This window comes from Carettochelys insculpta, chromosome 11 (genome assembly GCF_033958435.1).
Source record: "Carettochelys insculpta isolate YL-2023 chromosome 11, ASM3395843v1, whole genome shotgun sequence".
NCBI lineage: Eukaryota > Metazoa > Chordata > Testudines > Carettochelyidae > Carettochelys > Carettochelys insculpta.
The window spans coordinates 16661997-16682094 of NC_134147.1; the positions used below are offsets into that span (position 1 = coordinate 16661997).

General features: G+C 49.8%; 1 protein-coding gene and 8 non-coding genes across 10 annotated transcripts; all 9 read left to right on the plus strand.

Moving 5' to 3' along the window:
• The first annotated feature begins 592 nt into the window (after positions 1-592).
• Positions 593-668, plus strand: LOC142019391 (small nucleolar RNA SNORD26). Its single transcript, XR_012647053.1, has one exon. It is a non-coding gene; the product is annotated as a small nucleolar RNA SNORD26 (small nucleolar RNA).
• Positions 669-4325: 3657 nt separating this feature from the next.
• Positions 4326-4394, plus strand: LOC142019390 (small nucleolar RNA SNORD27). Its single transcript, XR_012647052.1, has one exon. It is a non-coding gene; the product is annotated as a small nucleolar RNA SNORD27 (small nucleolar RNA).
• A 219-nt stretch (positions 4395-4613) lies between these two features.
• LOC142019407 (small nucleolar RNA SNORD28) lies at positions 4614-4691 on the plus strand. Its single transcript, XR_012647066.1, has one exon. It is a non-coding gene; the product is annotated as a small nucleolar RNA SNORD28 (small nucleolar RNA).
• Positions 4692-5097: 406 nt separating this feature from the next.
• LOC142019394 (small nucleolar RNA SNORD22) lies at positions 5098-5225 on the plus strand. Its single transcript, XR_012647056.1, has one exon. It is a non-coding gene; the product is annotated as a small nucleolar RNA SNORD22 (small nucleolar RNA).
• A 347-nt stretch (positions 5226-5572) lies between these two features.
• On the plus strand, positions 5573-5642 carry LOC142019392 (small nucleolar RNA SNORD30). The gene has a single exon (XR_012647054.1). It is a non-coding gene; the product is annotated as a small nucleolar RNA SNORD30 (small nucleolar RNA).
• A 348-nt stretch (positions 5643-5990) lies between these two features.
• Positions 5991-6062, plus strand: LOC142019406 (small nucleolar RNA SNORD29). Its single transcript, XR_012647065.1, has one exon. It is a non-coding gene; the product is annotated as a small nucleolar RNA SNORD29 (small nucleolar RNA).
• Positions 6063-6301: 239 nt separating this feature from the next.
• Positions 6302-6368, plus strand: LOC142019393 (small nucleolar RNA SNORD31). The gene has a single exon (XR_012647055.1). It is a non-coding gene; the product is annotated as a small nucleolar RNA SNORD31 (small nucleolar RNA).
• A 250-nt stretch (positions 6369-6618) lies between these two features.
• On the plus strand, positions 6619-6744 carry LOC142019395 (small nucleolar RNA SNORD22). Its single transcript, XR_012647057.1, has one exon. It is a non-coding gene; the product is annotated as a small nucleolar RNA SNORD22 (small nucleolar RNA).
• A 4096-nt stretch (positions 6745-10840) lies between these two features.
• On the plus strand, positions 10841-18351 carry WDR74 (WD repeat domain 74). Of its 2 annotated transcripts, none has more exons than XM_075005742.1 (11): positions 10841-11089; positions 11176-11282; positions 11477-11598; positions 12309-12372; positions 12577-12720; positions 13075-13176; positions 13955-14055; positions 14424-14479; positions 14777-14919; positions 15089-15145; positions 15393-18351. In XM_075005742.1, the coding sequence occupies exons 1-11, from the start codon at positions 11029-11031 to the stop codon at positions 15570-15572; spliced, it is 1137 nt and encodes a 378-aa protein (XP_074861843.1). In that variant the 5' UTR covers positions 10841-11028; the 3' UTR covers positions 15573-18351. The 2 variants fall into 2 exon arrangements, with proteins under 2 accessions (XP_074861843.1, XP_074861842.1); XM_075005741.1 differs by having other exon boundaries at positions 10845-11089; positions 15390-18351.
• The last annotated feature ends 1747 nt before the right edge of the window (positions 18352-20098 follow it).

The following is a 20098-nucleotide window of genomic DNA, read 5'->3' on the forward strand; positions in this document are numbered from 1 at the left end:
GGGTGGGAAGGGCAAGGCGGAGCTACGCTGGCAGGGTCTGATCTCTCCGTGATGAGCCTTGTCACAGACCTGTGCTGACAGCCCTGTGAGGACCCAGAACGTTTCTGAGGAGATCAGACCTGCCTTTTTCCCGGGGTGGCCACGGGCTGGTGGAGGACTTGTCCATGTGGAGGTGTTTATTCCATGGTTCTGATGCTGTTTCTCTGTGTGCAGGCTTTAAAAGGTGTCTCCTCGTGCCTGCCAGGTGAGTTACAAGCAGCTTTTTGTATGCTGGAGCTTGTGTACCACTGGTTGACTAGAGATGCATCTCCCATTCTTGCTCCTTCTGAGGGCTCAGCCCAGCTCATATGGGCTGCTATTCTTTGGTGTTTCTGGTACTGGGGACCCTTACTGTGACCATAGAGCCCGTGGATAAATTTATAAGGCTATGGCAATCGTATGGCCTGTGCTTTCTTAATGGCTGAAGTTCCTAGATAATTGTTTTGGATGGGAGTGACTCAAATGGGACATGCTGCTAGGGCTGATATGTTAGTGTTACAGGAGCAGGTCACTGCTGTTAATTGGCTACCTGGTAATGGGTGTACGTGAAGTGCTGCGAAGATGATAAATGCTGAACTCTCTCTTTCTGAAATGTCAGTGGAGAAAACCTTTACCAGATTCTGAGTGGCACTGATCTTAGCTCAGATGGGGATGACATTGAGATCCTGCAGCCTTGTACTTACATCCTGCTGGTCAGCAGGAGTGAGGGGACAGCAGGCCCTTGTGGAACAGTCACAAAAGAGCCCATAAGGCCCATGTTCTCATTAACATGGAGAATGACTAGGCCAAACCTTAGGGATGGTGCTCTTAGAGGAGAAAATTCAGTGATTCTGCAGTGTTAAGGTTAATTTCTCTTCTCTTCTCAGGCATGGGTGCTAACCAGTCATGTGTATGTGTACCTTCTTACCATGTGAGTAGACAAGCTTTTTTTCCATCTCTGATGAAAACATTTACATAGCATGTGGAGTAATTGACTCAGGAGAAACCATTTTTGTTACACCAGGGCTTGGGTGCAGCTATCTTTCCTAATGCAGATACAGAGGGTGGGAGCAGGGAAACTGTTGCTGGGAGGCTTAAGTGGGTCTCATCCACTGATGCTCTGTTAGGTGGGGTCTTCTGCATGGGTGTCTCATTTAGACTAGTACAAATGTGGTGCTTGCCTCAGAATTGTCTGGGCAGCATGGAGAGGGATGGTCAGTGCTGGCTTGGAGTCTACCTATTGGACTGATCCAAAATCCTTGCTCCTGATCTCTGCAGCAGCACTTGAGTTCTACATGTTGGTTTCAAGGAAATGATCCTGCCTGCAATGTCAGTGTCTAGCATTAAGTGAGAATGGGGATTTGTGGTTCCACAAAAGTTTCTCCTCATTCCTATGTGACTGGCAGTTAAATTCGCTGAGTAGTTTAATAAAATCGTAGAATCATAGAACACTAGGACTGGAAGGGGCCTCAAGAGGCCATCGAGTCCAGTCCCCTGCCCCGACAGCAGGACTGACCATTATCTACACCATCCCTGACAGACATCTATCTCATCTGTTCTTAAATATCTCCAGTGAGGGAGATTCCGCAACCTCCCTTGGCAACTTATTCCAGTACTTGACCACCCTGACAGTTAGGAACTTTTTCCTAATGTCCAACCTAAACTTCCCTTGCTGCAGCTTAAGTCCATTGCCTCTTGTTCTCTCCTCAGAGGCCAAGAAGAACAAGTTTTCTCCCTCCTCCTTATGACACCCTTTAAGATAGCTGAAAACTGCTATCATGTCCCCCCTCAATCTTCTCTTTTCCAAGCTAAACAAGCCCAATTCTTTAAGCCTTTCTTCATAAGTCATGTTCTCCAGACCTTTTTATCATTCTAGTTGCTCTTCTCTGGACCTTCTCTAATTTCTCCATCTTTCTTGAATTGGGGTGCCCAGAACTGGACACAATATTCCAGCTGAGGCCTAACCAGTGCAGAGTAGAGCGGAAGAATGATTTCTCGTGTCTTGTTCACAACACACCTGCTAATGCATCCCAGAATCATGTTTGCTTTTCTGCAACAGCATCACACTGTTGACTCATATTTAACTTGTGAGATTGAAGTGACATTAGAGGAGGTTTTGGAATTAATTGATAAGCTGAATAGTAACAAGTCTCCAGGACCAGATGGCATTCACCCAAGGGTTCTGAAAGAACTCAAATGTGAAATTGCAGAGTTATTAACAGTGGTTTGTAACCTATCCTTTAAATCCACTTTGGTACCAAATGACTGGAAGACGGCCAATATAACACCAATATTTAAAAAAGGCTCTAGAGGAGATCCTGGCAATTATAGACCGATAAGTTTAACATCAGTACCAGGTAAATTAGTAGAAACACTAGTAAAGAGTAAAATTGCAAGGCACATAGAAGAGCACGAATTGTTGGGCAAAAGTCAGCATGGTTTCTGCAGAGGGAAGTCGTGTCTGTCTAATCTATTAGAATTCTTTGAAGGGGTTAATAAACATGCGGACAAGGGGCACCCAGTGGACATAATATACCTAGATTTCCAGAAAGCCTTTGACACGGTCCCACACCAAAGGCTTTTATGTAAATTAGGTGGTCATGGGATAGGAGGAAAGGTCCTTTCATGGATCGGGAATTGGTTAAAAGACAGAAAACAAAGGGTTGGAATAAATGGTAAATTTTCACAATGGAGGGGGGTAACTAGTGGTGTTCCCCAGGGCTCAGTCCTGGGACCGATCCTGTTCAACTTGTTCATCAATGATCTAGAAAATGAGGTAAGCAGTGAGGTGGCAAAGTTTGCAGATGACACCAAGTTGTTCAGGACAGTCAAAACCAAAAGGGATTGTGAAGAACTACAAAAAGATCTCAGCAAACTGAGTAATTGGGCAGCAAAATGGCAAATGAAATTTAATGTGGGTAAGTGTAAGGTAATGCATGTTGGAAAAAATAACCCAAATTACACGTACTACATGATGGGGTCAAATTTAGCTACGACAGATCAGGAAAGGGATCTTGGAGTTATAGTGGATAGTTCTCTGAAGACATCCACGCAGTGTGCAGCGGCAGTTAGTAAGGCAAATAGGATGTGAGGAATTATTAAAAAAGGGATCGATAATAAGACAAAAGATATCATACTTCCCCTATATAAAACTATGGTACGCCCACATCTCGAGTACTGCGTGCAGATGTGGTCTCCTCACCTCAAAAAAGATATATTGGCATTAGAAAAGGTTCAGAAAAGGGCGACTAAGATGATTAGGGGCTTGGAAAGGGTCCCATATGGGGAGAGGCTAGAGAGACTGGGACTTTTCAGTTTGGAAAAGAGGCGATTGAGGGGCGATATGATAGAGGTATATAAAATCATGAATGGTGTGGAGAAAGTGAATATAGAAAAATTATTTACCTTTTCCCATAATACAAGAACTAGGGGACACCAAATGAAATTGATGGGTAGTGGGTTCAAAACTAATAAAAGGAAATTTTTCTTCACACAGCGCACAGTCAACCTGTGGAACTCCTTGCCCGAGGAGGCTGTGAAGGCCAGGACTCTATTAGGGTTTAAAAAAGAGCTTGATAAATTTTTGCAGGTCAGGTCCATAAATGGCTATTAGCCAGGGATAAAGTATGGTGCCCTAGCCTTCATAACAAGGGCAGGAGATGGATGGCAGGAGATAAATCACTTGTCTTCTGTTCTCCTCTCTGGGGCACCTGGCATTGGCCACCGTCGGCAGATGGGATGCTGGGCTTGATGGACCTTTGGTCTGACCCAGTATGGCCATTCTTATGTTCTTATGTACTAGAACCCCTAGATCCCTTTCTGCTGTATTCCTTCCTAGACGGTCTTTTTCCCATTCTGTATGTGTGAAACAGATTATTCCTAAGTGCAACACCTTACATTTATCTTTATTAAACTTCATCCTGTTTACTAGTTTGAGGATCACTGCAGTAATTGACAGTTGTAGGCTGCAAGCTAAGTTGCTGCACACCTTTCCTTTTAATCACTGCTGCCCTGAGGGCAAATAGTTGGGGGAGAGCTCCACTAACCCTTGCCCCACTTTGAGTCACCCCTAAGCCTAGAGCATCCTCATGCATCCCTCAGCCCAGACCCTGTACCTTCTGCACTGTAACCTCAGTGCCCCCCTCCCATGGCTGGAGCCCCTTGGTTTCCTACCACATGAATTTTATGTGCACCATTATGAAGGTGATGGACATGAATAAACTCATTATGCTCAGGGGTGGGTTAAAACTAGAGGGAACGTGACTGCAAAGAGGGTATTTCCTGATGACCTACTCTGCTCCCCTGCTGTTCAGTGATGAATGCAAATAGACAAGCATATGGCTGAGTCTCTCTGATGCCAGCTTCCTTCTGAGAACTTGGGAGACCTTCCCCAGGATGAGGTGATTCTCTTGGCCTAGGAATAGAGTTAATTTGCCCTTCTGTTTCAGGTTACTTACATCACCAAATGGAGTCTGCCCTTGTATACTGGTGAGTTTTGGGAGTTGGTTTCTGTGGTACTGGGAGGCTTGCCGTGCTAATGCTCTGCTGATTACTCCCCTTTGGTTTGAGTTTCCAAGCCCCGTCACAGTCTCCTTGCCATGTGATCTTAAACTGTTCCTCTGAAAAGTTTTTTGAAGACCATTGATCAATAGCATGTTAGAGTTCTGATGGCATCTGGCCCTTGGGCTGGAAGTGCTGGTCATACACAGGCACCTGTCTTAGGAGACTTTGTCTTCCCTCTAGGTGAACTTCCAGGGTGAATTTGTCTCAGGTAGGTAACTTTCCTACTGTCTCTAACATGGTGTAGGACCTGGCCAGTTCCCCAGGTAGCTCTGATCTGGGTCATTACTTTTGACAGTTGGCAAATGGCAGTTTGAAAGGATGACAACAGTGTTAGCTGGACGACACTTGTCTCATGGCATTTGAGTTACCAAAGCCCTGATCAGACTGCTCTGTTTCTGCTGTGAGATGAAACTTGTTCCTGTGCTCACTGATGTAGTTCTTTTCTCTACACAGGTGAGATCTCAATATGTGAAAGGTGAGTGACCTACATAGTGCTAGCTTCACCTCTGCCAGCTGTCCTGATGAGGAAACTTGTGCCTGTCTTACTGTCTGTCCTGGTACCAGAACCTGCAAAGGTTGAACCCACTGGTACCGGCAGCATGATAGGAGGAGAATATGTTCCCAAAGGGAACAGTCTGATGGGACATTGGGCTGGGTCTGTCTCTCACTGAGTGCATCCTAACCCTAAGGTTACTGTTGCCATTGTATAGTAGCTAATTAATCCCTCCTTTTCACATCAAATACTGCTCTGCATATTGCCATCTCATGCAGGAGCAGTATCCTGTAAAACAGTAAGGGGAGAGGATGTAGTCAGTGAATTGCACTCAAGAACATCACTACCCAATAGAGAAAGCAAATGCTAAAAAGATGATCTGGTTATTTTCAGGTTATTACAGTGAGACTTGGCCAGCTCCTGACCCAGCTGACCAGGTAAGGGGTCAAGAAGCTGCTGCTTGTTGGGTGGGGCTCAGTTCTAGCTGCCTGTTCACACTGACATGATGAACTCTTCTTGGAATCTCGTTCGGCTGAATGTTGCTGTTGAGACTCAGACTCTGAAGCTTGTTGAGGAACAGGCCATAGGCTTGGCCTTTAATCCAGGGGTGCAAATTAGAATTCAAAGATTCGGATCAAATAATCTCTCCTCTCCTAGGTTAAAGAGGCCAGAATGGATGGTTCCACTGCAGTGAGACATGGGTAAGTGCCCTTGAGCTCTCTCCAGGGCCCTTTATAAATAGCCCTTGCAGAGACCAGATGCTGCAAGTGCCCCATGCTGCCTTTCTGGGGCATGGAAGGAGTAGAGCTGCATGCTGGTGTCAGGGTAGCCAGCTCTTGGTGGATTATTCCACTCTGGTCATGTGTAGGGGGCAGGCACAGAATTGCTGTTGCAGGATCAGGGTGTTCACCTGCAGTTTTAATGATGAACCAAACTAGCTCACTTTGATTTTAACATAAATATGAAAACACTTGAACAACTGAGGAACTGCAGAGCTAGGGATGAGTTGGAGGCATCTGTGCTGGGGAGTTGCTGACTGACTGTTCTGTCCCACAGGTGGCTGGTGGCATGGGGTCAAGTGCCTGGAATGGTGAGTGATGACTGGGTCTGTCAGCTGGAAAGGAGGGGTGGGCAAGGGTGACCAAAGCAGAAACCACATCTGCCCCTTGCTGTGAGCTGCATGGCAACCTTCTGCCCCACCACAGGGGATCCTCACCTAGCCTCTGGCTCCTCAGTGATGAGACACTTACCGCCCCAGTCTGATCCCTGTGACTGAGTGGTTCCCTCTGAGTCCAGGAGCCTGGCAACACACTGGGTTTCAGAATGTGGAGGGCTGCAAGGAGCAGCCACCAAGAGTTGGTTTTCTGTTTCAGGAACTTTTGCTTCCAGTCAGGAAATGGACAGTCTGCTGCTAGAGCTGCAGGTATGCTGAGAACTCTGGCTAGGGCAAGGGAGTACTGCTCCCTTCATAACAATGCAGTGGGAATAGAATGTGTCCCCCACCTGTTCCTGGGCTGGGGGGTCAGCTGTGGGCTGGTGCCATGTCCTGATGAGGAAAGCAGGTTACATCTAACTGTCAATGCTGGTCTAGATCCTGCCAAGGCTGAACCCACAGGGCTGCTGGAGAGAGAGAGGAGAATATTGTGTTCAAAGGGAACAGTCTAATGGGACTTGGGGACAAGGGATGTGGTATGCCAAAGGAAGCACTTCTCCTGTGCTTGTGCCTTTCTCTAAGGGCTGCCTGGAAGCACAGCTCATGGAAGCAAAACTGAGTATATTTGACTTACTTTTATTTGCCCTCAGTGCTGACTCCCATCTTCAGGGATCATACTACTTGTGCTGGTGTTCCCACCCCACAGCAGGGCACACCTCTATTGGATGTAAATTTGTCACCCCAGTCCCTTTGCTTTCCTCAGGGATCAGATGGAGCACTTACCCAGTTGATGCTTAAGCATGGGAGTCCCTCTCCCTGTGCCAAGCACTCCTCTCACTGGTCTCCTTTGCTCCTGCAGGTTAAAATGTGTGGACCAGATGCTGCTTTGCCCATTACATCTGTTCCTGGCAAGAGTGGTCCCTGCTGAGCTGTAACAAACCCAGAAGCAGCTGTGGAGATGGGGGCAGTCAGCCCTGTGTAGTGTGTGTACATGTATAGACTTTAAATAAAACACTTCACCAGAGGCTCACTGCAGCCTCTTGTCTTGATTAGGGGGTGTGGTGGTAGGGTCTCATTCTTGGGGGAGGGATAGCTCAGTGGTTTGAGCATTAGCTAGCTAAACCCAGCATTGTGAGCCCACTCCTGGGTGGGGCAGAGGCATTGAGGGACCTAGGGCACACTCCCTTTTTTTAAAGGGAGGGTGCTTGGTCCTGCCATGAGCACAGGACTGAACTCAATGACCTCCCAAGGTCCTTTCCAGTTCTGAGATGTTGTATATCCATCTATTTGTTGGGGTTACCAGGTGGAGCAGGTCACTGCTTGCAAAGTCCTGCAGCAAAAGGGTTGCAAGATGGATGGGCTCAGGGTGCCTCTGCTCCACTCACTTCAGAGCACTGGGGCCCTGTTCCACCAATGATGAGGGGCTGGTTTCTCTGCCTGCTATGCCAATCAACCTAAGTGTCCAGGGGAACCCTACCACCAAGCAGGACTATGAAGTAGTTTGCTGCCCATCTTTGTTTCTATGTAGAAGCAGCTGCTGGCAGTTCCCAGCAGCCTCGGGATGGGAATGTCTACACATATCCCCATGACCAATGTGTTAAGCTGTGGGGGTTTGCTATGGGACCCCTAGCTTCCCTGCTCACGAGCCGCTGCCCCAGGTAAGCACCATTCCCTCAACCCAGCCTGGAGCCTGCATCTAAATTCCACCCACAGCCCTTATCATCCTGAGGTAAACAGGATGAAGTTTAATAAGGACAAATGCAAAGTGCTCCACTTAGGAAGGAACAATCAGTGTCACATATACAGAATGGGAAAGGACGGCCTACGAATGAGTACAGCAGAAAGGGATCTAGGGGTTATAGTGGACCACAAGCTAAATGAGGCAGCAGTGTGATGCTGTTGTGGAAAAGGCAAACGTGATTCTAGGATGCATTAACAGGTGTGTTGTGAACAAGACGCAAGAAGTCATTCTCCTGCTCTACTCTGCGCTGGTTAGGCCTCAGCTGGAGTATTGTGTCCAGTTCTGGGCACCACAGTTCAGGAAGGATGTGGAGAAATTGGAGAGGGTCCAGAGGAGAGCAATGAGAATGATCAAAGGCCTAGAGAACATGACCTATGAAGAAAGGCTGAAAGAATTGGGCTTGTTTAGTTTGGAAAAGAGAAGATTGAGGGGGGACATGATAGCAGTTTTCAGATATCTAAAAGGGTATCATAAGGCAGAGGGTGGGAACTTGTTCTTCCTTGCCTCTGAGGATAGAACGAGGCAATGGGCTGAAATTGCAGCAGGGGAGGTTCAGGTTGGACATTAGGAAAAAGTTCCTAACTCTTGAGGGTAATCAAACACTGGAATGAATTGCTAAGGGAGGTGGTAGAATCTCCATCACTGGAGATATTTAAGAAGAGGTTAGATAGATGGCTTTCAGAGATGGTCTAGAAAGTGCTTGGTCCTGCCATGAGGGCAGGGGGCTGTACTTGATGGCCTCTCGAGGTCCCTTCCAGTCCTGCTCTTCTATGATTCTATCAGTTGGCACAGGCACAGTGACTTGGACCCATTTTGAGCATGACCACAAATTCTACAAACCTGTTTGTGCTGGCAGTCAAGGGTTCATTGCTCAGGAAGTTGAGGGCTAGACTAAAGAAAAGGCCTTGGTCTGGATTGCCAATCCTATAGAGTTTGGCAGGGACACTCCAACTGGCTTAGTGGGCTCCCTTTTGGCCCCTCAAGGGATGGACCATGGGGCTGCAGGACACCAGGTACAAACCAGCAAGAGGCCTAGTGCTCCTGGTATGGCACAAAGAAGCAGTGTCCTGCTCTTGAGAACAGCTCCTGCACAATGGTATAATGGGGTAGCAGCCACCTTCCTTCCCTGGTTTCAGCTCTTGTGCTGGCCAGGAACAGCGTCAGCTACTGAACTGTGGTGACTAGGCCAGAGCTGATATCTTCACTGATACCATGCATCAGTCTCAAGTTGAAGTGACTCCTGGTGTGTCTTTAATTCTCTCTTGGGGCAGGGGGGCAAGTGAGAATGACAGGCAGAGGATTAAGATTCCTGCCTGTAATCAGCTGGCTATGGTGGAGTGGGAGAAAGCTGGTGGAAGTGTGCCCCAGTTCTCTCCTACCTCAGAGTGGTCATGGAGCTCAATCACCTCCTCTCACAGCAGAACCTAACACCACACTGACTTACTCTAACCTGACCCAGATACTCAAAAGCCCCCATCAAAGATCAAATTCAAAATGCTGGGTTGACAAGGCTAATGATGCAACCACTCTAGCTACCTCTTTGCTCAGGGTGCTCTACTTAACATTCATCTCACTTCTGTAGTGCGTTAACCCTCACCTCTGTGGACCTGAGTACAACCTGCCTTCAGGCCCCCAAGGGATGGAGTCATGTTTGGGGTACCATTGGAACCAGAATCCAAACTTGTTAAAATTAATTGCTCTGGTCACTGTTTAGGCTTGCAGTGAAAGTCTGTACTAAATGATACACTACCAGCTGCTGGGGCCAGTGTAGCCAGGACAGTAACTGAGCTGTTAACAGCTGCCATCTCCATGTGGTTGCTTCTGATATAAGTTGGTGTGCTTCAATGGCAAGCTTGCATCCCTCTGCAGGGCAGTTGTGTGTGGAGGATGTGACCAAGGCTGATGTATATGCCAGCTCCATGATGCAGAGTGAAGGATGTGGTGTAGTGGCTGTGTTAGTCCCAGGGTGTAGATTATTGCAATGTTTCCAAAATGGCATTCTGCAGAACCCTGGAGTTCCTTGAAGTGGAAATAAGGGTTCTGTGAGAAAATTCCATTCCAGGTTTGGATGCTGCTGCTGCTGGATTCTCTGCAACTCCCTGCCCTGTGGCTGCTGAAACTGTAAAACTAAATTTAATTGGTTTAATGTCCAGCAGGGTGGTGGGAGAGATCTGGCTGTTAATTAAACTTAGTTTTATTATTTCAGTGGCTGCTGGGCGGGGAGCTGCAGCAAGCCCCTCACTTGCCCCACTACCCAAGTGCCCAAATCCCTCCCTTGGGCATGGCTCAGCTCACCCCTGGCAGCCGAACATCTTTACGCTAGCCTTCCTTTTGCTGGTTGCATGTGGCCACCTACCGTAGCCTCACCCGGCCAGTGCCACAGATAGGTTAGACCTGGGGGCTGAGGCCAGTTAATCCTGGAGTTAAAGGTGGGTGGTTTGGGGCTTAGGGGTTAGGCGTGGTGATGGGGGCGGGGGCAGATTTGTGGGATGAGGGATAAAGCTAGGAGCTTGTGGGGGCTGAGGTGGTAAAACCTGGACAGAGCCTCGGAATGGGGTTCTGCAAAATTATTTCTGGTTTAAAAGGGTTTCATGGCCAAATAAAGTCGGGAAACTGCTCTATGCTGTGACTGTTGCGTGTGGACCCAGCTCCCACCTCAGCTTTTGAATTACCTTCACGGTTCTGATCCCTGAAAGCCATTAACGACCTCCCCCGGCCGCTGGCGAGCAAAGAGCGAGGCCTTTCCCCAGCGTGGGGAGGGGCAAAAAGCGGCCGCTGGATCTGTTCCAGCGTTCCTGGAAATAAGGGGTTGGGGGCAGACAGGAACGTTGGGAGTAGGACTAGGTGTCGGGAGGGAAGGGTTCGACGTGACACCATCTACCGGAAGTGGCTTCGACCGGCCCTGTCACGACGCGCGCAGTCTAACAAACCTCCGATTCGGGACGCTACACTTTATGCGGTCCGTCCCCGCCCCACTTCCGCTCTTCTCGCACATGCCGGCCCCCTAGGACAGGCAGGAGGCTGCGAGTCGGAGCGGACAGAGAGAGGTACCGCGACAACATGGCGTCTCCTGCGCGGTGGAATCACGTGTGGGTTGGGTCCGAGACCGGGATTCTGAAAGGTACCGGGGGAGGGGCGTGTTGGGGGGGGGGGGGGGAGGGAATTGACTCCCCCCCGCGCCGTGACCATGTCCCGTCTCTCTCCTAGGCGTGAACCTGCGGCGGAGACAGGCCACTAATTACGTGGCGGCCTCGGCGCTGCGCCGGGACGAGGCTGTCTGCGCCATGTGCTGGGGGGATCTCTCCGAGTCCGAGGTGGGGGCCTGCGGCAGGAGCTCGGGCGTGTGGCGGCGAAAAGCGGGAGGGAGATGCAGCAGCCTGGGGCCGGCGGGGGCGGTGAGATGGCCTGGGGCGCGGGGAAGAGAGGCTGAAGCCTGGGGACCTGTGCGTGGGGGTGGGGGGGTGAGGGGACGCAGCAGCCTGGGATGCCCCCGACCGTTTTTCTCCAGATCCTTGTCGGCTGCCTGGACCGGTCAGTGAAGCTGTTCAGCACCGAGAAGGGGAAGTTCACAGAGTCATGGCAGTGCCTCGGCGGGGAGGGCTCCTTCTGTGGCCTGGCTGTGCATGACAGGTGAGTCTTATGCCATGTACCGGGCAGCTGCACCAACCTCCCTTGTGTTTATCATTAGGTTTTTATCATATCTGTGGGCCCATTTAACCCCAAGGTTTACTCATCACTCCCCATCTCTTTCTGGAATTGCTTCTCTACAACTCCAGCTCTTTCACAGTCCGCCCTCCTGGGGCTCAGACACATGGACTTCTCTATTCCCCAATCTCTCTCCAGATCCATAGTCCATCTAACATTGGATCTCCTGCACTGAACTTTGGGAATTGATCATCCCCTGCTTTCTGCCACCCCCAGATTAGACCCCAGCATCCCTTGAATGTTCTGTCACAACTTGCGTGTATACATTTACCTTTGGCTCATGCTAATAGGTCTAGCTGTCTTGTTTCTTGCAGCAGCTGATGTTGGATGCTTCGGTCAGAAACTTAATCTGCACTGCTTCCCAGTGGGAATATATGATTTAGGTGTGTGTGAGAGAGAGAAAGAGAGAGAGAGAGAGAGAGAGAGAGAGAGAGTGTTTCATTCACCTTCTTTCAGTAGGGAGTTTGAGTCCCCTTTGTGTCAACCCCTCCTAGCCTGCCTGCCTGTCCATCCATCTAGCCCCCTAATTCTAGCTGTGAGCATGGCCTGGGCCTGCTCTTAGAAACTAACAGCGACTTATTTCTCTCTCCCAACTACTTGGATTTTCTCTCTCTCTCACTGGTTGGCACCGGCAGTTCCTTCATTACTTGCGTGGAGTCTGGTCTCCTCAAGGTCTGGAGGAATGCCTCATCTGAAAATGTAAGGCTCTCAAAGAGAGATACTTGGGGTAAGGGATGATGGGTTGGTGGTGGGTGATGCTGCATTGGGAAGAAATCTGAGGCCAGATTGGGACCAATGCTTGTTCCTTGCACAGTGGTTCCAGGGAGCCAAGCCATGTCGGGACAATTCTTGATTGCACTGTAGGGAGTAATATAACTTTCTCATTTTTGTTGCCCTTTTTAGGTGGAAGTCCAGGTCGGGCCTGGCGTGTGCCGTATGCGCCAGAACTCAGCCCAGCCACAGTGCGTGGGCACTGGTGGGAAGGAAAATGCCTTGAAGGTCTGGGACCTGCACCACCCTGAGGAACCCATCTTCCGTGCCAAAAACGTGAGTGCCTATCCTGGGCGTACATCCAACCAACCTGTGCCCTAGGGAGCTCTGGCTGTGCTTACCCTGCCCTAGGGAGCCCTGGCCATGCCTCCTACTAGCATCTCCCTTGGCTGTCCTGGTGCAGGGAGAGGATCCCTTGTCTCTTGTGAGAGAATCTGTCCTGATCCACCCATTGCTTTCTGGTGCTGAGCCTGTGCCTCTCCATACACACTCATCCCTCCTCCCAATCCCTGGGAAGATCTGCATTTCACCTCCTGGCCCTGCTTGGAGCACAGCACCTTCTTGGGTCATTTGGGAGCAAGCTCAGCCAGGCTTTGTGATTCCACTTACCTCACCTTGTCCTCCCTGCAGGTGCGGAATGACTGGCTCAATCTCCGGGTGCCTGTCTGGGAGTGTGACCTGCAGTTCATACCTGGCTCTGAGAAGATTGTCACTTGCACTGGACATCACCAGGTAGGAGCCTGATGGTTGGATTGAGATGCAAAGGAGGGACTGGCATGTGCAGGGGGTTGTTAGTTGAGGGACTTGGGAGGGATGGGGTGGGAAAGGAGACAGGGTCTGGGGAGCAGTTTAGGGTCAGGCAGTGAGGGGGATCTGGGGACAGGGAAGTGGAGGCACAGGATGGGGGTTAGGGAGTAGGGGATGGAGAAAAGGATGGGCAGGAGGTTGTGGAGCTGGGGAAATGGAAGGAAGAGAGCTGGGGGTGATAAGGATGTAGAATTAAAGCTGGAGGCACTGGCAGATGGGGAAGGGTATCGGGATCTGAGGTGCAGGAGAGATGAAGAGTTGAGGTAATGTAGAGAAGAGAGTTGGGGCAATAAGGATATAGGATTAGAGTCTGAAGGGGCTGTGGCAGTTTGGGAGGAGGATCAGGGTCCAAGGGGTAGAGGATGGAGGGATAAGAGAGCTGTGCAGGAGTGGAGAAGCTGGCGCAGCGAATGAAGGGTGGGGAAGCTGTGCAGAGGAGCGGGGGACCTGATGGGGAGGAAGGGGGTCAATCTGAGAGGGTCAGAGGTGGGAGGAGTGCGGAGCGGGGGGAGGGCGGGGGGGTCGGTCTGAAGTGCAGAGGTGGGAGGAGTGGGGGATCTAGGGGAGGGGCATTCAGGAGGTTGGGAAGATGGTACCCAGACAGTTGCTGACCTCTGGTGCTCGTTTGCTTGGGGCAGAGCAGTTGCTTATCAGGGAGGGGGTTTGCAGGGCCACGCTGACCCCATTTGTCTGTCTCTCCCAGGTGCGGTTGTATGACCCCAGTTCCCCACAGCGGCGCCCTGTGCTGGAGGCGACCTACGGGGAGTACCCCCTGACAGCCCTCTCCCTCACCCCTGGGGCTGAGTGAGTCGCTCTCTCTGCTGGCTGAGGGAGGGCTCTGAACATGGGCGGGGGAGGGCAGGGCATCACCCTGAGGCTCGGAGCGAGGCGCTGACTCTGAATGCCCAGGGCAGGCAGCTGAGCAGCTCTTCAGAGCTCCGCAGCGAATCTGCCTTTTGGTTCTGTTGGGTGGGAGGCAGCACTGGCTCCCGCATTACACGGGGTGCGGAATCCGGTTCCTGGGCTCTGTTCCCAGAGGTCAGCGGAGCTGCTGGTGCCTTCTTGCTGGGCAGTGGTCGGGTGGAAGCCTGGCTGGGCAGTACTGCCCATGGGGTGGGGAGTTAGGGCACTGGCCCCTGTCCTGCCTGTCCTTGACCTCCATCTCCTTACAGCTCTGTGGTGGTAGGGAGCTCCCACGGGGACGTGGCCCTCATTGACCTGCGGCAAGGTGAGCAGGAGCTGGGGGGTGGCTGCAGCCCACTGTGCTTAGCTGCTGCCAGCTGCAGCACATGAGGGGCTAATGTTGGGGGATCGGATGAGGCTCTGCAGAGGAGAAGGAAGGTTGCTCCCTTGGGGGTGAGGGAGAAGTGCCTCTTGGGGAGGTGGGGGTGGGATTTGGCACGGTTAGGAGGCAGAAGTGGGCTGAGGTGGAGTCAGTGGGGAACATGGTGCTGGGCCCTCCGGCTTGGATCTGTGGTGGTGGGACTGGGGGCTGGGTCGCTGATGTCTGTCCCCCTCCGTGCAGGACAGCTGGTGAAATGCCTGAAGGGCTTTGCCGGGAGCGTACGGAGCATCCAGTGTCACCCAACCCTCCCGCTCGTGGCTTCCTGTGGCCTTGACCGCTTCCTGCGGGTACATAACATTGAGGACAAGCGCCTCATACACAAGGTGAGAGCTGCACCTTCACCTGTCCGATGTACCGCACCCCTGCGGGAAGGACCTCCACACGCAGCCCTCGCCCCCCTGCTGGGAGTGGCCGGCACTGCTGAGAGTCCCTCTCCTGCTTGGATGTATTGCTGAGTCCTGATCTCTGACAGAGGTTCCCCGTTGTTGGCAGGTGTATCTGAAGTCCCGGCTGAACTGCCTCGTGCTGACTAGCCGTGAGAAGTGGGAGGTGAGTGTGGTGGGAAGAGCGGGAGCAGAGGTGGCTACTTCTTAGGGTGGGAGCTCCATGGGTGGGGTCACTGCACCTTGGCTGCCTCTCTGCTGGCTGCACGGTAACTCTATTGTGGGGAGAGAGCCCAGGGAGCTGCCTCCTGCTCCCCTCAACCTGCTGAAGGTGGCGGGCAGGGACCCCGCAGCCTCAGCATGGGACCGCAGGGAGTGCTGCTTGTTTTGACTGTGCTGCTGCTCCCCAGGAGGAGGAGGAGCCTGAACCTGCAGCCCAAGCGGAGGTGAAGGAGGAGGAAGATGAGCTGTGGGATGGAATGGAAAGAGTGGTTACCAAAACCGTGCCCAAGCGCAATGCAGATCCCAGCAGCCAGGAGAGCCAGCAGAGGAAACGGCCCAAGAAGCAGAAGCGATCCAGTGCTGGGCCTTGACGGGACGAGCGGGGAGCCTGGGCCCCTGCTGGAAGGATCATGAACTTGCTTCTCACCCTGCCGATGGGGCTGCCTGCCTGCATGAGGGAGGGGGAGGCTCATGTCTGCTGGCCAGAGGCACCGTGCTCTCCATTGCTGCTGAAAAGGCTTGGGGTGGTGGAGGGGGGGAATTACGCCAGCCCTAGGTGGGGCTAGCAGTGTCCCAACCTCCCAGAGAATGCCCCCGTGGTTGGGCCGACTGTGCATGTGCAGGTGGATTGAGCTGGGGCAGCTAGAGCCCTGAGGGGCTGAAGGGCAGAGCTGGCCCGTCCCATGGGCCGTGCCGTGGCGGGAGATAAGCAGGAGCTAGGGCCATAAGGGGGAATTTGGACTCCCTGCATCCCCAGATGTGCTGGCCATCGCTGGCCGTGTGCCAAGAACCAGGCCCTGGTAAAGACCAATATCAAGAACTTTTGACAGTGCCTTGTGCTGGAGCCTGGGCACGCGTGCACACACGTATCCCTGCTCTCAAGCGATCTAACCCTGGGCAGCTCCCCTCCCTCTGCCTGGCGGCACTGGAGCAGGGGTTGGGCTCTTGTACTTAAAAAGAATTATATGGGGTCTTGTGCAGGTCCATAAGACAAAAATGTCACATTCACTGGCAGGGTGTGGGGGTGTGAATCGCTGCTTCATTGTAGGCATGTGATATTCTGCACTCACGTAGATGCACAAAAAACAATCAGTTGTTGTGCTCTGAGGTTGAGACCCAGGGTTCTCCTGCAAAACACCTCAGATCGGTGGTTCCCAAACTTTTTGGCATCATCCCCCCCCTGCTTTTGATTTTTGAGAAATGCTCGTGGCCCCCCCAACTCTTCTTTACCATCGTCCAACCCCCTTTTAACAACAAATTCAATTCGTAATTTAAAATAAACACAAACTTGATATAAGGGTGTTGTTTAAAATTAAAAATAAGCACAAGTAGTTTTTCTTGACCCCTTGCGGGTGTCTGGTGTGGCCCCAGCAGGCTGAGCCCCATGCCAGCTGCCAGAGCTGCCTAAGCCTCATGCTGCCAGGACCAGCTGCCTGCCCACCAGCCACCCACCCCAGCTGTGGGCCAGGTGCCTGAGCCACCTGCCCAAGTTCCACGCTCCCAGGGCCAGCTACCCACCGGCCAGCCCAAGCCCATAAGCTGCCCGCCTGAGCCCCTCTCATCCCACAAAGCCGGGCACCACCAGCTCCCTGCTCTTACCCCATAGCCCTCACTTAAGCTACACGCCCCCAGCTCCTCCTCTAAGCCCACTCTCCTCCAACCCCCACCTTTGCAGGAGGCAGCTGGTTCCACATGGTCCATGTGGGTCTTAGCTGGCTGGCTGCCTGCTTTTTATAGCAGCTGTGCCGGGTCATCCACATCAAATGGCAGGGCTGAGAGCTGGACGCAAAGGCTGGCTTTTTCTTTGGGTGCAGGGGAATGAGGGGGAAAGCTAGGTTGCCTCATGCACCCCTCCTGGAATTTCTTCATACCCCCCTCCCAATTTGGGGAACAATGTCTTAGCTTTATGGTGGGCCCTCTCATGCAAATCTACACTAGTTAGAGTTAGTCTGTATCTACACACCATATAAAAGCAGTCCTAGTTAATGTGGAAAACCGTACGCACTCGTGGCTGTGTAAGTCATCCCTGTTGCCACATTCACTTTCAAAGAGGGCCTTTGGATCCACTCTCCAAAGGAGGTGCTTGTCTTGGACTCCCAAGGTCCTCAGTAGGTCTGGTCTTTCCCACTTGGCAGGTCTTTACTGTCTTGGATCTGGTCTTATTCCCTTCCGCAACTGCTGCAGCTACTGGGAGATGCTTCCCTTCCAGGACTCCCTCTCACACCTCATTCGTTCAACAGGGCAGTTGATTAAGTAGAAGGGGAGAGACCTACTACCAAAGACTCAATACAGTTTCTACCAAAAGACTTAATATGGAGTCCTCTGTATGTCTAGAAAAAGACTTAATACAAAATGAGTAAGAAAACGGTACAGGTTTCTTTCTATATGAAAAGATTTAATACAGGGTTATAAGCAAGTGGTTTAGAAACATAATACAAGGTTATAAAACAAATACAAATTTATCTACATTGGACCATTCAACATTCATAAGCTGAATCAGTCCAGTAGAACTTAACCATTATTGTTTGTCTTTCAAGTGCTGCTGGACTGCTTTTTTGTTTGATAAGTTGAATCGGTCACTGTAGTGCAAATAAGTGTATCTTAAAGCTTTTAAGCCAACAACACATGGCACACATAACAGGCAAATGCAGCACACTAGCAATACAGTTAGCAAAAGGTAGTCCATAATACCTAGCATGCCTTGGATGTGGGGAACAAAGCTGTGATAATATTGTACCATATATTCTTATGGAAAATAGTTTCCATATATTCTCTGGTGTCTGTTGTGAAAACTGAGTCAGTTTTGTTTCTTGAAGTGATTGAGTATTCAAATCATGCCAGCCAAAGTTAACAGAAAAGATAACTTATCTCTCTGTGTCCGCTTTTACGAGACCGCTGTTGGGAAAGTGGATGCATTCTGCTGATATCCCTGTACACCTCTTGCCATGAGGTAGAAGGGATGTCCCAGCAGGGGTGTGTTTCATGACATTCAGCCCCATGTGGACAAGCCAAATGTCAGGAGAGCCTCTCCCAACAGAACTGTCGGCAGGAGATAACACAAATTGTGGTGCACAATGTGTATCTTTTCCTGACGTTTCCCTGTAGTGTAGCCTAAGCTCCAATGAATAAATGTTTTCCCATACACACTGATATTGTTGATTATGCAAACTTGTGTTACGCTTATGTTAGTGGTGTCCAGCACTTTAACTTCTAATTTAGTCTTACGCAAAACAATTTCCAATACCCTCTTTGGGAACCTTATTTTATTTTTGTTAGCTTCTCATTTTTCCTTGCTATATTAAGCAAATCCAATAGCATCCAGTAGTTTACATGGAAAGAGTGTTTGAAAGCAATTGTATTTTCACAGGGCCTTCACTGCGTTATCCCTTGCCATAATTAGGGAAAGTGTTAATGGCCGCCTTATACAACATTCAAGTGCATTCACGGGAGTTTGCAGACAAGACTAATTAAAACAATTCAGTTAACAGATTTTTGTTTTCAGTAGCCAACGTTTTTACATATTCTTCCTTTTCATTAGTAATTTAACCTTGTGCTCTAAGTTTGTCTATGTGCAGTCTTTATTTTTACAAACAGCTAAACCTTGCGTACTGCATGTAATTTACCTTTAAATGTGCCTTTATTACCTTTGGGTGCTTTCCTGTTTTCCTTTTGCTTATTACTCTTTTCTTCTGTTTAATGCAGTAGTGTTTTTAACACAGTACACATCATTACTAGCATATAAGATCAACAGCTCAAGACAAACAATAAACCGAAACATAATCTTGAGCACAACAGTGGCTCCATGGGTGTTTTAAGTTGTTCTTCACCTGACACCTGGTTTTTCTGTGCTGCTAGAATAACATAAAGACATTTTTCCATCACTTTGATGGGGAGGAGGGGAAGGTGGCAAATTATTACTTAAAATTCTTATTTCTTTGGAAAATGTTCTTGCTGGTTTCTTTGTTTTGTCTGCAATTACCCACATAGTAACCTGTGTTTTTGGTTTGTAGGCAGGTCAGGTTTTAAGTGTTTGGGGTGAATTATTTTACTGGTTGCTTTTTACAGTCATGAGGTGGTGTACCTCAGATTGCCTCTTACACCACAGGTTGGGTTAGTAAGGTTTTTATGCTGTGCCCAGCTTTAAGTTTATTTACAAACAATAGCCAATGTAGCTTATTGCCTTTTATTCTTTTGGTAAGCAGAAGATGAGTTTTCAATTACCATTTTAGCAAGTTTCGAGTTGTACCATGCTTTCTGGGAATCACTGCACTCCAGTAGCACTATAAAGACTAACAAAATAATGTATTAGTTGTTGAGCTTTCGTGGGAGACACCCACTTCTTCAGACCTAATACATTATTTTGTTAGTCTTTAAAGTGCTACTGGACTGCTTTTCTGTTTTCATAGTGTATAGACTGGCATGGCTTTCTCTCTCTGTTACTAAGCATATCCTTGGGATTTGAGTGAATGTGAAGCAGATCCCACTTTTGTATCTGTTTTTAGATTTTAGCACTATGCATACATAATTGCTATGTTCTCCTACGGTTAAATTAAGCTATCTTGTTCTTACATGACTGCCATTTTGTTAGAATACAGACTAACGGCTACCTCTCTGTTATCTTGTTCTTAGGTTTGACTTTTTCCCAACTTCCTCTATGTGGGGTAGTAAATTTCCCATAGATAACCCTTTTAGCAAATTTGACTCAAGCTTTCACATTTAAAGATTGTCTCCTTCCCTGGATTATTTAGACACTCCTTTGGAAAAGGTCCCGCTTCCCTCTAGAATGGCTGCAAAGATACCAAGAATTCTTTTGGTATAACACTTTTCCTTCTTAGCATGTTCAGTTCTCTCCAGACTTTGCAGAGTTAACAATGCACTTTTTTAAAAGTTACTTGTA